The 13,809-nt window shown below is 40.5% G+C and overlaps 1 protein-coding gene across 1 annotated transcript in view; it reads right to left on the minus strand.

Moving 5' to 3' along the window:
* The window catches only part of FBLN5 (fibulin 5), a 53,600-nt gene that overhangs the window by 17,163 nt on the left and 22,628 nt on the right, over positions 1–13,809 (minus strand). The window contains exon 5 of the mRNA XM_052783006.1: positions 2,735–2,857. Coding sequence (XP_052638966.1) covers positions 2,735–2,857 — 123 coding nt within the window. The remainder of the gene's footprint in view (positions 1–2,734; positions 2,858–13,809) is intronic.

The following is a 13,809-nucleotide window of genomic DNA, read 5'->3' on the forward strand; positions in this document are numbered from 1 at the left end:
CACATTCACATTTTATATTAATTTTTAACTGACAAGTTATAGACTCTAAAATGTAAACAGTAGATTTAGTGCCAAAATAGCAGTTTGGGCTGAATTGCAGCATTAGCAATACATGCTACTCACTGTTATAAGCACAAGAAAATGCTGTAAGATATGTATGATGGCAAGTGCTAGAAGAATTTTGCCCCTGGACTAAAAACTGGAATGAAACACCTGGAGTAGCTGACCTTTCCAAGGCTTTACATTTCCTTTGGTATCAACTGGCTTTTGATTTATGGAGATTTTTATAAATGGCTACTCTCAAAGCTTTGAAGTTAAGTTTGTTCAGTAGAAAACCAAGTGTATTATCTCCAGTCAGTGTGCCAGGACCAAAGCAGGAAGGCACAGATTTTGGTGAAATGACCCCCACCGTAGGTTCCAACGCACGTGAAAATCAAAATGATGGTATTCTCCCTATGGTTCACATGTGTGTATATATATATATCTGCATGAATTCCAGCAGTTTATTATTTGTTAGCTAAATCGGCTGCTTCCTGTTTTAGTGTTAAATATTAAGAATGTGTTGGGAAACTGAATTCCTGAACAACTTGAACATTTACATGATGTGGTAATACCATAAAAACAACAACGTTGTGAATCTGCTGTATAAGTAGCTACATCCTGCACTTCAAGTTTATGTTGTTGGCCTCACTGGGGCAGTTTTGCCGTAGAAAGTCTCACGAAACCATTCTGAAAATGTCAAAAGTCTTGGAAGTACTCTCTCTGTGTAAAATAACAAGGACACTGACACTCAGTTTTACCCTTACTAGCTTTTATTTCCCACTGCATTCTAAATAGCAGGATAACCTAAAGGCCAGGGTCAGCTATGGTATGTACCCCAGCAGTAGGCTTGGCCCAAAGTGAGATGGGTTTTAAGTAAATTAATACCTCATTTCACTGACACAATGCATTACTTTAAATACATGCTTTGGTTTTTGCAGGACTCTTATCTCAAGAGCGCTACATTTTGAGGATAAGGACTTTTACAGGGCTGCTTCTTGTGGGAGGGTCATGTGGATAGTGCTGTACTGGCTCCTCCTGTATAAACTTTACTGGGATAATTACAGCAGATGATAGAAGTGTAGCTCTTTGTAACTGTGGTTTACTACCAGTGCGCCGAAAAAGCCCATCTCTAAAACGCAACCCAGCTCCCTGATTACGGTGAATGGTTTTTACTGCTTTATGCCAGCAAAAATCACTTCTCCAAGGCCAGTGGAAAGTACGGAAAACTGAGACTTTTTTGACACTTAGGGAAAAATATAGCAACTCTAAACACAATTTGCTTTTAGCTCTTTGCATTGCCTTGTAATAATCTACCCCATGATTATTTTAAGTGTGCAAGACTGGGATGTTATTGCCTATTTTAAATAGCATAAGCAGATACTTGAATCAATTCAGCAATGCAGCCATTTCAGTTCTCTGGTATATCCATCAAGCAGTAAAGTACTTTAGATCCATGTCCAAATCCTGAATGCTGCACACAACCCTTTCATTTGGGCTGTAACTGGGAGAAGTAAATGGGTGGCAAAACAGGTGATGCAGAGCAGAATCCCCCTCCCTGCCCTCCTCATCCCCACCCCATCGCGTACACGTGTACAACACCCAGCACAAGCTTTTTTTCCCAAGAGAAGAGGAATTATCAGAGATTAAGGAGCAGGGGGCTTGGAGACTTCATATCCCAGGGGAACTACAAGACAGTGACTCCCCAAAGCGGCTATGGCTGCACAGAGCCCAGCTTGGATGAGGCTCAGCTCTGTCCCTGCCAGGTGAGTTACACAGCAGCTGTTTGCAGTAGTTAGGAAAACAGCCGTGAGTCAGTCCTTCGCTGGAATTGGTACTTGGGAGGAGAAAGTTGGAAAATAACTGGAGAGGCTCCAGGGATGAATGGGCAGGGAAAGCCCATTCTCCTTCCAGCAGAGATGTTGTGACAAGACGGTCCAGCTCTGCAGAGCTGGCAAGCAAACAGTCTGCACTGAGTGGAAAAAAATAAGCAAACTAAAAAAAAAAAAGTTTTCTCCTATCTCCTAGGTCCTACCTCTGTACCTAAAATTAACATCTACTTCATCATCCCATGGGCCTGTCAAGTGAGGGGAATGGGCTGGAGGACAGGGGAGCTGGAAGGTTTTCCTGTGCTGTTTGTTGAGGGGTGGTTTTTTTCAACAGGGCTGAGCTAAAAGGACAAACAGGACATTGCAGCAAGGAAAATAATAAAATTGAAATAAAAGTGCTTGGAAGATACTGAAACGGCACCCAGTTCAGAGATAATGTTTTTCTCACCCCCAAGCAAAAGGGTTGGTTGAATGTAGGGATTTGCTCCCTGTTTCTTGGTATCAAATACTGATCCCTTTGGGTCCACACTGCCACAATGTGGAAAGGACAGGTCTATTTGGGAATAAATCTTTTTGTATACATGCTTGTGGTTGACCTTATATGAAAGGGAATCCTTCAGACTGGGAATATGAAAATCCCACATGTTACATGGATGCTAGTCATATGGTATTTACATGTATATTTTTGTTCCGTGAGGGAGTCTCTCTGCAAAGCATACCATTGGCATTTACAAAGATGAAAGACAGTTTCCATGTAGCTGAAGGTTTAACCATGTAATTGACAAAGATGCTCAGTGACATTATTTCAGCTATTCACAGGTACACATACACAGATGCTCAAATACCATATCGCATGAGGTTTTTACCTAAACACTGGCCTTCTAACAGCCAGTAGCCTTCAGTGCAGGAACAGGTATAGCCCCCCTCAGTATTTATGCAGATCTGGGTGGGGTTACACTGGTGGGAATCTGAAGCGCACTCATCCACATCTGCAACACAGAAATACAGCAAGAAAATATTAGAAATGGCAACAACAAAAGATTGTTCACACTGTACAGGGACTTGCACTCACAATGTGTACACCAGCTCCATGCAAGGAACCAAAGTGTGGCAGAGTAGAGAGAATGACCATAACCTGAAGTAAAATTCATGAAAATAAACGTCTGGGGACAGTGAGAACTGAAGGTGCTCATCAAATCTCTCTCTTTTGCAGATGACCAGTGTTTCTCAGAGCTCCTCAGGAAAGGGATTGCGTTACCTTGAGCTTTTTACTACTTCCACATTTGCTTTGTCACTGAACTGGGATTTCCATGCTACAGGGCAGTGTTCAGCCCTAGGGAAAAGCTGCTGAAAGGGCTATATAACCCCACTGCCAAGTAAGAGATGAACGGGAGTTTGAGAGATGTACAAACACAACTCAGACATATAAAAAAAATTACTTCCTACCCCCACCAATGCAGATTATCTCACTGTAATTTTTCTGAGAGAAGGTTCAACCGAAATCAACCTTAACCTGACAATAAAAATGTATACTTCCCTGGAATCAATTTCCTGACAATAAAACTCTTTTCTTTTAAAAATTTTTTTACTATCTTTATTGTTTTTAATGTATTTGAGTTTTTATTACAACCCCTTAGGGTGTTTTTGTTGTGGGCTTTTTTTGGGGGGGTTGTTTTTTTTTTTGCAAAGGAGGTGAATAGCATTCCTACATTTATATAAGCCAGGACCCTGGAACCTGATTAAAAATGCCTTTCAGAGTCAGAAGTTCAATTTGAATCCCTCCTTGCTCAATCTCTTCCCTGATGTTTCTGGCATCGGGTTTGCCTCTAGATGTCAGAAATGGAAATATCAGAAGATAAATTGTGTCATTTTTTCAGCCAACTCAGATTTCTATGTTTTATTTATTGATACCTAAACTATTTTTTATTCCAGCATACTGTGCACTGGCCTTTGCTGAAGTACTATGTCATCCAAGCAATGCTACTCTCTTGATCCTCCCTGATTCTTATTAACCCAGACTTTGTTGGGTCATGACTGAAAGTATCTCACAAACGCACTGGGCTGGAGCAGGCAGCAGAGGGCAGGAATTACATCTCAGTATCTGCGCCTGAGGCATCTAGCACAGCCAGTTGGCCATAAAATCCTAGCAGTCATGAAATAACTGATCCAATCTACCACAGCAGCATATCTAACATGTTCAGATATATAAATAATTACACACATATTACATATATGGAGAGAGTCTAGAGTTCTTAATCTTGCCAACATCTGTACTGGAGCAATTGATGGTGAGTCAAAGCTGGCAAGATAACAAGAGTGGCACAGTTAGAAGTAATTAACTCTGTCAGAAATCAGTTCCTACGTATTTATTGGACAGATGAAGGTTCGCAAAATGGTGGGGGAAGTGGGAAAGGGGTAACTAGACTATATAGGTAGATAGATAAGTTGTTCAGTTCAGCTATTCCTTCTGCGATTGGGCTAAAAATTCTGGATCCTTCCTTCATACAGCATATCACACATAATTGGTAGTATTTGAACACAGATTTTATCTAAGCATAAATTTAATTAGAATGACATTAATGTTTTGTAAATGGAAAAGCTTTCTATTTGTCATGTTTGCTTATTGTTTTAGGAGTCAAACCTTGGGATCTTGCCAATTCTGCTGTTTCTAGCCTACCCCAAGCTTAAAAAGGAGATTTTCATTTTCCATGCTCCCTGCTTCCAGTGATATTAATAGGTGAAGCAAAGTGGAGACAAAATGAACATCAGGGTCTTACCACCACATATGGTAACAATCCTGTTTGAAGACTATAGATCCTCTACTCTTCTGTGGTGCATCTTTCTTGCAGAGGTACAACATGCATCCTTCACCAAAAGCAACGGCTATCTACAGAATCAGTTTTGTTCCCGAGTCATCTTTGTAGCAGTTGCACGAGCAGCAAGCAGTACAATCACTCCAGAAAAGTAAGACATTGTTCCTCTTTTCTTTGCTATCTACCGAGGAGATTTCTTTGCTTACTCCCAGTCTTCAGCCTTTGTGGTGGTACTGGAGATGTATTTCCATTTGAATGCAAAATTTTTTACAACGGAGGCTACCTATGGAGTTCCTGCTGTCCCTAGAAAACCTGATCAACCTGAAGTTGTCTATGCAGAACACCTTGGCTCCCTGCATTTTACACTGACTTCATTAATGAAGTTTTATGCAACCAACAGGTATAAACAGCTTTACTGGTCGCACCAAATCTTTTTGCTTGGGCCTGAGCGCACACACACATTTCTATATTACATGTCCCCAGCTTTCTCTAAGATTGCCCCTTACCATGATGTGCCATTAAACTCTGACAGACCCAGCCAATGCAATCAAATAAATTATTTTTGGCAAGCAGCCTTTTCAGTTCAAACAGGTAGTATAATCCCAGCCTGTCTGGCAGGGGTTATTTACATTACATTGGCTCACTAAGTGAAAGCTGATATTTGCACACTAAGAAAACTGTCAGTGCAACGATTGGCTAAACATTAGGTATCCTCTTGAAGAGTATCAGAGCTGAGAGACAGAGGGTGCCTTGCCCAGCCCATTTACACAGTGCAGCATACAGTGAGAACTGGTGTGGTTGATAAAGACAAAACTAGACATTTGACCCAGAAAGGGAAAAAAACCCCCCAAATTAATTCCACTGGGGAGAAAACTAGCCATAAAACTTCAAGAGATTGCCTATAATGGATTCACTAGACTTAAGTGCCAGCATAGAAACTATATCAAAACACTCCCAGGGCATTTTTGGTTGAGTGGAAAATTGCAGGTGGAAACAACCTGACAGCTAGTCAATAATGTGTAAATAATTTCTTATTCTGGTTGCACAGTTTATTTCTGCCCATTCAAACATATATCTTATGTGGATTCATGCCCTGGAAGTATCACTTCAAAGCTCATTCATACCCCCTCTGCCCTTGTGATGGGTCATACACAATACTAGAGTAAAACTGTGATGCTAAGTGTACATGATACTAACTTGTCAGTAGTTTTGTAGGTTCAAAGCAGGTAAGACAAAAAATTATAAGGACTACTCAATACAAGGATAGCACATGTGTCTACAAAGTCCCTGAGATGCAGTTTTCTGGAGCCTGGAAGTGTGCCTCTGACCCGGCGTAACTTGTGTTGCAGTCTTCACCATGGAAAGAAATACCGCAATGAGCTGTCTGAGCCACAAAGTCTAACCAGCTAGAGAGCAGAAGAGTTAGTGAAGTGAAGCAAGCTAGCAAGAAACCCTGGAAACCCCGGAAACCCCACTGCCCCCCATTCAAGGTGTTAATAGACTGTGATATTTGATGATTTCAGCATCAGTACCATGAAAGTATCAGATGGTGTCACCCATCGCTGATATCCAAGGATGGTTTTCATTATACTGAACCCGCTTTCAGTACCTTTCATCACCAAGATCCTTAGAAAGCATTACTTGCATCCTGAGAACAAGTCTAGGTTTTACTAATAGATAGTGTTATTGAATACCTCTTCTGTGATTTTGGCTAGATTACTCAGTATGTGGCTACAAGAAGAATTGCCATGAGGTGAACTAGGAAGCAAATATGAACTAGATCTGTCCTCAGTGAAAACAGACTAAGGTACCTGGCAGTTACTATACAGGACAAGGAACCAGCACAGCGGCAGTAACCACGCTGTAACTCATGTGCTCAGAATTTACCCTGTGGGAACTCATCCTTGCTCTTCATCTTCTACAGCCCTGATTCCTATTTGAAAAATGGGGATAACAAAATCTCTGTTGTAGTCCAGCCTCCCTCACTGTTTAGCACCTAAAACTATTCAGGGCAGGGCCTGTCCTCTTATATACAGAGCCAGTTCACAATTAGTCCATTTTTATTTGAAGCCTTCCAATCCTAATACAAATCAAACTGTACTACAAAACCCTGTAATGTTCCAGTTGGTGATAAATATCAGTGCCCCTGGCTTTTAACCAGGAAATTCAAGACTACGGAATTAAAGGACTAGCCTGTGACCACTGAACAAGACAGTAGCAAGAACAAGTCACAGATGTTTCTGACTTGTAGTCCTTCATGTAGCCCAATACATCCTGTTCCTATTATATGAACACTTAAAGATGCGCCTTTTTCAGAAATTTTGTGCAGCCTCTACATTGGCTAATGAGATCTAAAGTAAAAGATTAACCATCATTCTGAAAGCATTATGTTCTACTAGGAGACCTCAGAAGCATCAAAGGCTCTTTCAGCTAAACTGTATGCTACTCACAATGTTATTGTTCTACCCTAATGGTGCATTGAACGTCAAAGTTTTCAGTAGTTACTGAAAGAGAGAGAGAACTATTGACACAGTCAGTGGCAAATTGAAAGAGTTATCTAGCTACCACACCTCTTCTTACCCTTACAGGCAGGACTGGGACTGTTGCTGTGAAATTACATATGAAAACAAGAGGATGTTAAAGACTGTCATACCTAATCATTTTGAATAAGTCCAAATTTTCCCAAGTGACTAGTGACTCTGAGTGACGCCTTAGAGGTTCCTGATTTTGAGAGAGCAGCTGTTCAGCACTTAAAACCACACTAAAGAGCCAAGGCGGGGCAGGACAGATCCCTGTTCAATAGTTCTCTTGCCAAGGAGTGCTTGGCCAACACTGGCCCTGGATGTCTCGGCTCTTGATTATGCTGCTGTGTGCTATCAAATTAGCAGTCATCTATATTCTCTCATCCATCCTTCCAGTTGTTGTGTTCACATTACTGCTCCCACAGCTACTTCCAAGGGCAGAAGTTCAGGCAGCAGTCCAGACTGAAATTAAAATTTGACCTGAAGTGGGAACGGTTCACTTTTTGTTACTTCCCAACTGAATACTGAGAGCAACCACATGGCCAATCCAGACCACCGCTCTCTGCCTCCTAAGAAATACCACCTAGAACAAACACAGCCTCATGGATCAAAACCATGAGTTTTAAAGATCTTTGGTTTACTGACTGAATGAGAGAATAGATAGGCGGCATCTCCATATACATTTGTCAGGAAGCCCTTGCTGCAAGAGTCTGAGCCCGAATATTCCAAAATTAACCACATCCCTCTCTCTTAGCTCAGTGTGTCTGTCTTAAAAATTTATGGCTGTGGTGGTTTGGTCTAGCAACCCTGGGGTGTGATGTTCTGTTTACTTGACATTTTGACAGAGGTGAGGTGGCTGGGGTAGTGGGGTTTCGTTTGGGGACTGGAAGGGTGGAGAAAGTGTTTTTTTATATTTCTGGCTGCCTGGCTGCCTTTTGTGGGATGTGATGTGCTGATGATTTGTTTTTATTGGTACAGATTGTATTTTTAATGGATGGCAGGATGCCTGGTGACTGGATAGATATCATTTACAATGTCAAAATAAAGAAATGAACTAATTGTGTTTAGCATGCAAATTACTGTCTTTGTGTTTTATTACCTGTAAAAGCTAGCAGTAGCCTTCATGGATTCTTTAGAATTTAGCCACATCATAGAACAATGAATGAAATTTTTAATTCATTGTCCATAAACTTAAAAAAAATGAAATAATTTAAAAGCCACGCATACAAAAAAATGGGGCAGCATATTAATATAATCAGAAAGAAAACCTAGATGTCAAACTGCAGCACACGACCACATCTCACCAGGGATGCTAATCCTTATCAGAAGACATAGTAATCTTTTATACTGATTCATGTCCACAACAAATGCAGGACTGAGGCCACTCTCACTTGTAACAATAATATCACAAGAAATAACAGCATAAAAAGAAAAACAACACTCTAATCCACTGAATTAAGACCAGACATATTCAATACTGCTGAAATGAAAGAGGCTGTAACTAGGAGACCAGAAATCTCAAGAGAGAATCATAAATGTGGAATCATGCTGTGAGTGTCTACAGGATCCTGAGGATCTGGTTTTGGTCCACAGTTTTCCACATTTGGGATAAAATGCAGAGGATCACAAGCTAGTGGAGTTAAGAACTAAAAAGTGAACAGAACTCTTATATAAAAGTAATTTGCTAGGTATGGTGGGCACATTTGAAAGTGCATTTCAAGGCAGACAAATGCAAGGACATATATCAAGAGTAAAAAATGTTGGTTGTGAAAATAACTCTGGGGTCATTAAAGATAATCACTTGAACATGAACTTTTCCTGACACAGTGTTGCTGAAAGGACACGCATAAACATGAGAACACTGAGTAGACACAGGAAATTGTTCTTACCACTGTATGTTGCATTAGTAAAATAATTACTGAAATACATTTCTGGTATCAACACTTCAAAAAGCAATATTGCAGAGAGATCAGAAAATCTCCAAAGAGTAATTCCAAGTCATGAAAATTTGCCTCAGAGCAAGATAATGCTCCATTTAATAATCTATTTAAGAAAAGGTTCAAGGTATATTTGCCTGTGATCTATAAACTTCTCCATGGAAACAAAGTTTTTAGCTGGAGGTGGTCACTAAAGCCAGCAAAAGACAATGGGATGAAATTCAGTGTTTAGAAGACAAATTCAAAACAAAAATAAGGCACAAACTTTAGTAGTACTACCAATTAATCATCTGAAAAACATAATAAAGCTCATGGTAGATCTTCCCTTACTTTAAGGCCTTGTATCTGAACAGTATTTCTTCTTTGAAATATGCTGTAGCAAAAAGCTGTGTGCTTGAAAGCCCAATTGTTGGGTAAGGTTCTATGGCCTGTGTCACAAAAAATAGAGATTATGTGGTCAAAGTGGTGTCTTAAAGTCTTCACTGAATGATTTACCATCATTCAACATTTAGTTATTTTTATCTACATCCATAACCATCACAGCTGAGATTTTCTGCTTACCTTCTTACATTTTTTTCATTTCCTAGGCCATTAGGAGATCAATCTTGGCCAGTGAAACTACTGAGAATGGGGATAGGAATTTGTAAAATTCTTCCAAGTGATTTCTCCTTTGCAAAGATTAAAATGTATGCATGCGCAATTTTTCATTTTTTGTTCTTTTATCAATAAATTTGATTTTTAGTGAGAGATATTGTACCTCTAATGTTTGTAGTAACTGCAGAAAAAATATGGAAAACTTAGAAAATATTGATAACATTCTTATGCTAGAAGATATTGAGTCATCAGCCTAAAGATGCTGGGCATGCCAACCACCTTCCTTTCAGGACACATAGAACGATTGCACCTTTATGAAGCATGAAGCAAGATAAAGAGGAAGACCCCAAGTTATTACCACAGACAATCTGTTGAATCAAAGAGCCCAGAGGGGACTAAACTGCAGGTTAGGGGAAGTGGACACGCAGGAAGCAGGAGATTGTTTGGCAACCTAAGTGACTTTAAGAGGCGGAAAGCCAGGGCAGAAAGCCAGCAGACAAAAGAAGAAGGAGCAGATGTGCTTAGGAACTGGAAGCACCTGCCCAGTGGAAGGTGAGGCTCAAAAACTGTAAGCAAAGACATTGTTTGCCTTTCTTCTGCTCAAAAAACCAGGACTTTGTGCATAAACAAGACTTTATGCATTAAAGAACACAGAAGGAAACAAAGTCCTAAGATCAACTCATCAGTTTAGAGGCAATATCAGAGTCCTTCAGGAAAAGACCTTCTTAACAAAAAGCTACTTTTAAAAGAAAAAAAAAAGTTAAATAAATATATTGATGAGTTTCATTTTGGTACTTATGAGCATATGGTTACATACTACATGACAGAGTAAATGCATGTGGAAAGCTTACCAAAGAAGCTCCATCCTAAGGAGATGATTTGTACCTGCCACTACAGGAACAAGGGAGACTACTGCCTTGTTAAGTCCATCTGCTGCTGTTGAAAGTGGTGGGATCTGTGACTACGCTTACCCCTCCGCAGGCATGGTCCATGCTCAGGGTGCTGTGACTGTTCTACTCCCGCCATGACAGCTGCTTTCCCTGCTGGCTGGCAAGGTGATAAAGACCCTAGCAGAGAGCTATCATGGAAGGATGTGGACTTATCTCTGAGCTAGAACTACATTCTTGGAGACTTTGGTGATTAGAAGAGAAACTTTGCTTGGACTCTGTATTCAAGAGGGAAGCCAATGTGGACAGCAGATTTCCAAGATGATATGATTTTGGCAATGTGCGCTGTTTCGCAGATGGACTGTTACATTTTGTTCTATTTGGAACATATTTAGCATGCATGATTTCCTTTCTTAAGTAATGAGTTCTGATAATCATGCCACAAATTTCTGTGGGTCACAGTAGTAGCTATGGCTGTGTTTCCTGCTTTTGATCAACCATTGACAAAAGTGGGTATGGTTTTGCCATCATGACTATTTGAGAGCCATTAGCACCACGAGGTTCAGCACAGTAAAGTTGAAGATTAATTTGACAGTTGTGAGAGCACAGGTCTTGCAGATCAAAAAAAGTTTGCCATGGAAAGTCCTCTTCCCCATTCTACTAGGAGGTGTGGGTGATTTTGGGGCCCTACTTCTTTGTTTTATTCTGTCTGTATTTTAGTCCCACTGTTGTACCATCACAACCCCAGGAGCTTACCCTGCTCTTGAGATACAAAGTTCTTGCAGAGAGGCTCAAGGCTGTGAGCTTGTTCCAGAATCTCTGTCTGTTCAAACACTGAAGCTCGTTCAGTCATTTATAACCCTCAGGGCTCCATTTTAAAATAATACAAAGATTGGATGTCTATTTTTTTATAGGAATAATTGCAGGCCAGGACTAAACATCCGAGCTCAGTAACATGGGTATCAGTTCCAAGATTACTTGGAACAGAGTTCTTTCCCCAGACTTCTCCTCCACTCCTTATTTGGACACTGAGAAATAATTTCCTCAGTAGTAGATTTTTACTCAGTGAAATCACATGTTTTCTCAAAACTTTTTTTTCTCAAGATAATTACATTTGATAAGAAAAGGGGAGAAATAACAATGCCACATTCCTAAAGTGCAGACTGAAGCCAAATTCAGACTGCTGCTGTGTGGGGTCAGCATTTTTTTCCAAGGACAACCGACCCTGCTGAGCTTGGACACAATCCAAGATCAATTCCCTAAACACCTGTTTAATTGCATATTTCAGTGTCTGAGGACTGGCTGTTGATTGCTGAATTCATTTTCTATCTTCATCCCATATGCATTATGTTATTGGTTGATTGCTAAACAAGGATTAAGGTTTTTTTTTTCACATAGATGGTCAGCCTGGAAGTGGATACTTAATAGTGTGAGGCATGAATCTGTAATGCTGCTCCTTCTGCCTGATATGAAAATTGCTCAACATGTGTCACAGGTTCTAGATCTCCTGCCAGCTATCTGAGCCTTTCCTTAGCTAGCACACTTTTGACATTACTCAAAGATGATAAACAACATCTAAACTGTGAAAGGACTTTGCTCTCTGAGCACAGTTCTAGTCCTGCTTTTGTGATTGAGATTTATGGGACAGCCATGCAGATAAGTGCATAGCAAGAGGATAAAAGGGGCAGCAGCCTCTTCCCAGAACAGACCTGTGCGTGGTTCACACACTTGGCATCACCTGCATGACCACAGCTCCTCACTCCCACTGATTCCCAGGGCTCCCTGTTGGTACAAGGTCACACCCAGTTGTGTGGACTATTCCCAGTGTCCCATGAGAGCTTTTGTACAAATGCATGGTCTGCATGTTAATTCTGGGATCAGAAGTGAGACAAACTACTGATTTCAATTAAGGGCTTTGCCTAAACATGGAAACTCCATGGGCCGGAGCATAACTGTACTCTCTGGATTCATGATTTCCTGTTGCAGCTTCTGCACAACTTATGAAATACACAGTCAGTGCATGCGATTTGGGAATCTCAGTTATTTCCCTGCTGCACTTACACTATTCCAAGTAGCTGTGGTACAGCAGAACAAGAGTAACTCAAGTACCCTCCTGGAGTGGGGTGAAGATGTGTTAGCTTCCCACTGATGACACTGAACCTGCAGAATTAGGAGGTACCAAGCAGTTGCTGCTCAACATAGTTTCATCTTCATCAGTAGGAAACATATTTTTCAGCCGAATAAATGGAACGTTACTGTTGTACTATCCATTTCTCAAAATTACCTATTTTGTATGATCATATGCTACACCGAGGTCTGCTGGTAGGGTGGTGAGAGGAGCCAGTGAGCACTTACTGAGACTACTCCTCTCCCAGCTGCTGGGAGGTTACGTAAGTGACACTTCCTATTGCAATGGAAACAAAAAGGATGTGCAAACAGAACCAGGAAATGCACACTAAGAAATTAAAACATACTTCTAGTAAAAGGTCCTTACAGTCTCCCTTTGCTGCATGATATGAAATAGTCTCATGCAAGAACCTCTAGAGAAGGCTTATAAAATTTCACAGGAGTAGAACCATTAGCACTGAAAAAGTGAATTTTCTATGGCTGAATTGTGTATTTTCTCTACAATTCTATGGGACAGTTTAAAAAGACCCTGTAAGAAGGAATATATTAAAAATATAGGAGTTTAAAACACTATTTATAAAGCTTTTATACATGTCTGTGAAATCCTATCAGCTTCTCCTCCAACAAATTCTTTCAAAGACTTTTGTGTTTGGGTATAGAGCATGAGAGAACTAAAAGAAGAGAACTGCTATTCCCACTTTTGCTCCCCAGGGAGCTTTGAGAAATCACTAGCACAAATAGTCCAGCCAGCTGGTTTAGCCAATTGGTGGTCAGTTTACATTTCCTCTAATAAGTGAACTTCTTGACCGTACATTTTAACTGAGTCATTAAGAGCTCCTTTTCCAAGTGTTTTGGCAGGCTAAGGAGGTCTGAGACTGTGAATAGACCACAACAACTAGTAAAGGGGAGAACAGCCCTACTTTTAATACGGCAGAAGAAATTGATCCAAATGGATCCAGAAATTAAAGCCACAATGAAAACAAAGGAATGCAAATATCCACCTGCAGGATCTAACAGAAACTTTCATTGGAAGGGTTGCTTCTTCCATTAAAATGCAGCCA

Source organism: Harpia harpyja, chromosome 3, assembly GCF_026419915.1.
Source record: "Harpia harpyja isolate bHarHar1 chromosome 3, bHarHar1 primary haplotype, whole genome shotgun sequence".
In the NCBI taxonomy this organism is placed as follows: Eukaryota; Metazoa; Chordata; class Aves; order Accipitriformes; family Accipitridae; genus Harpia; species Harpia harpyja.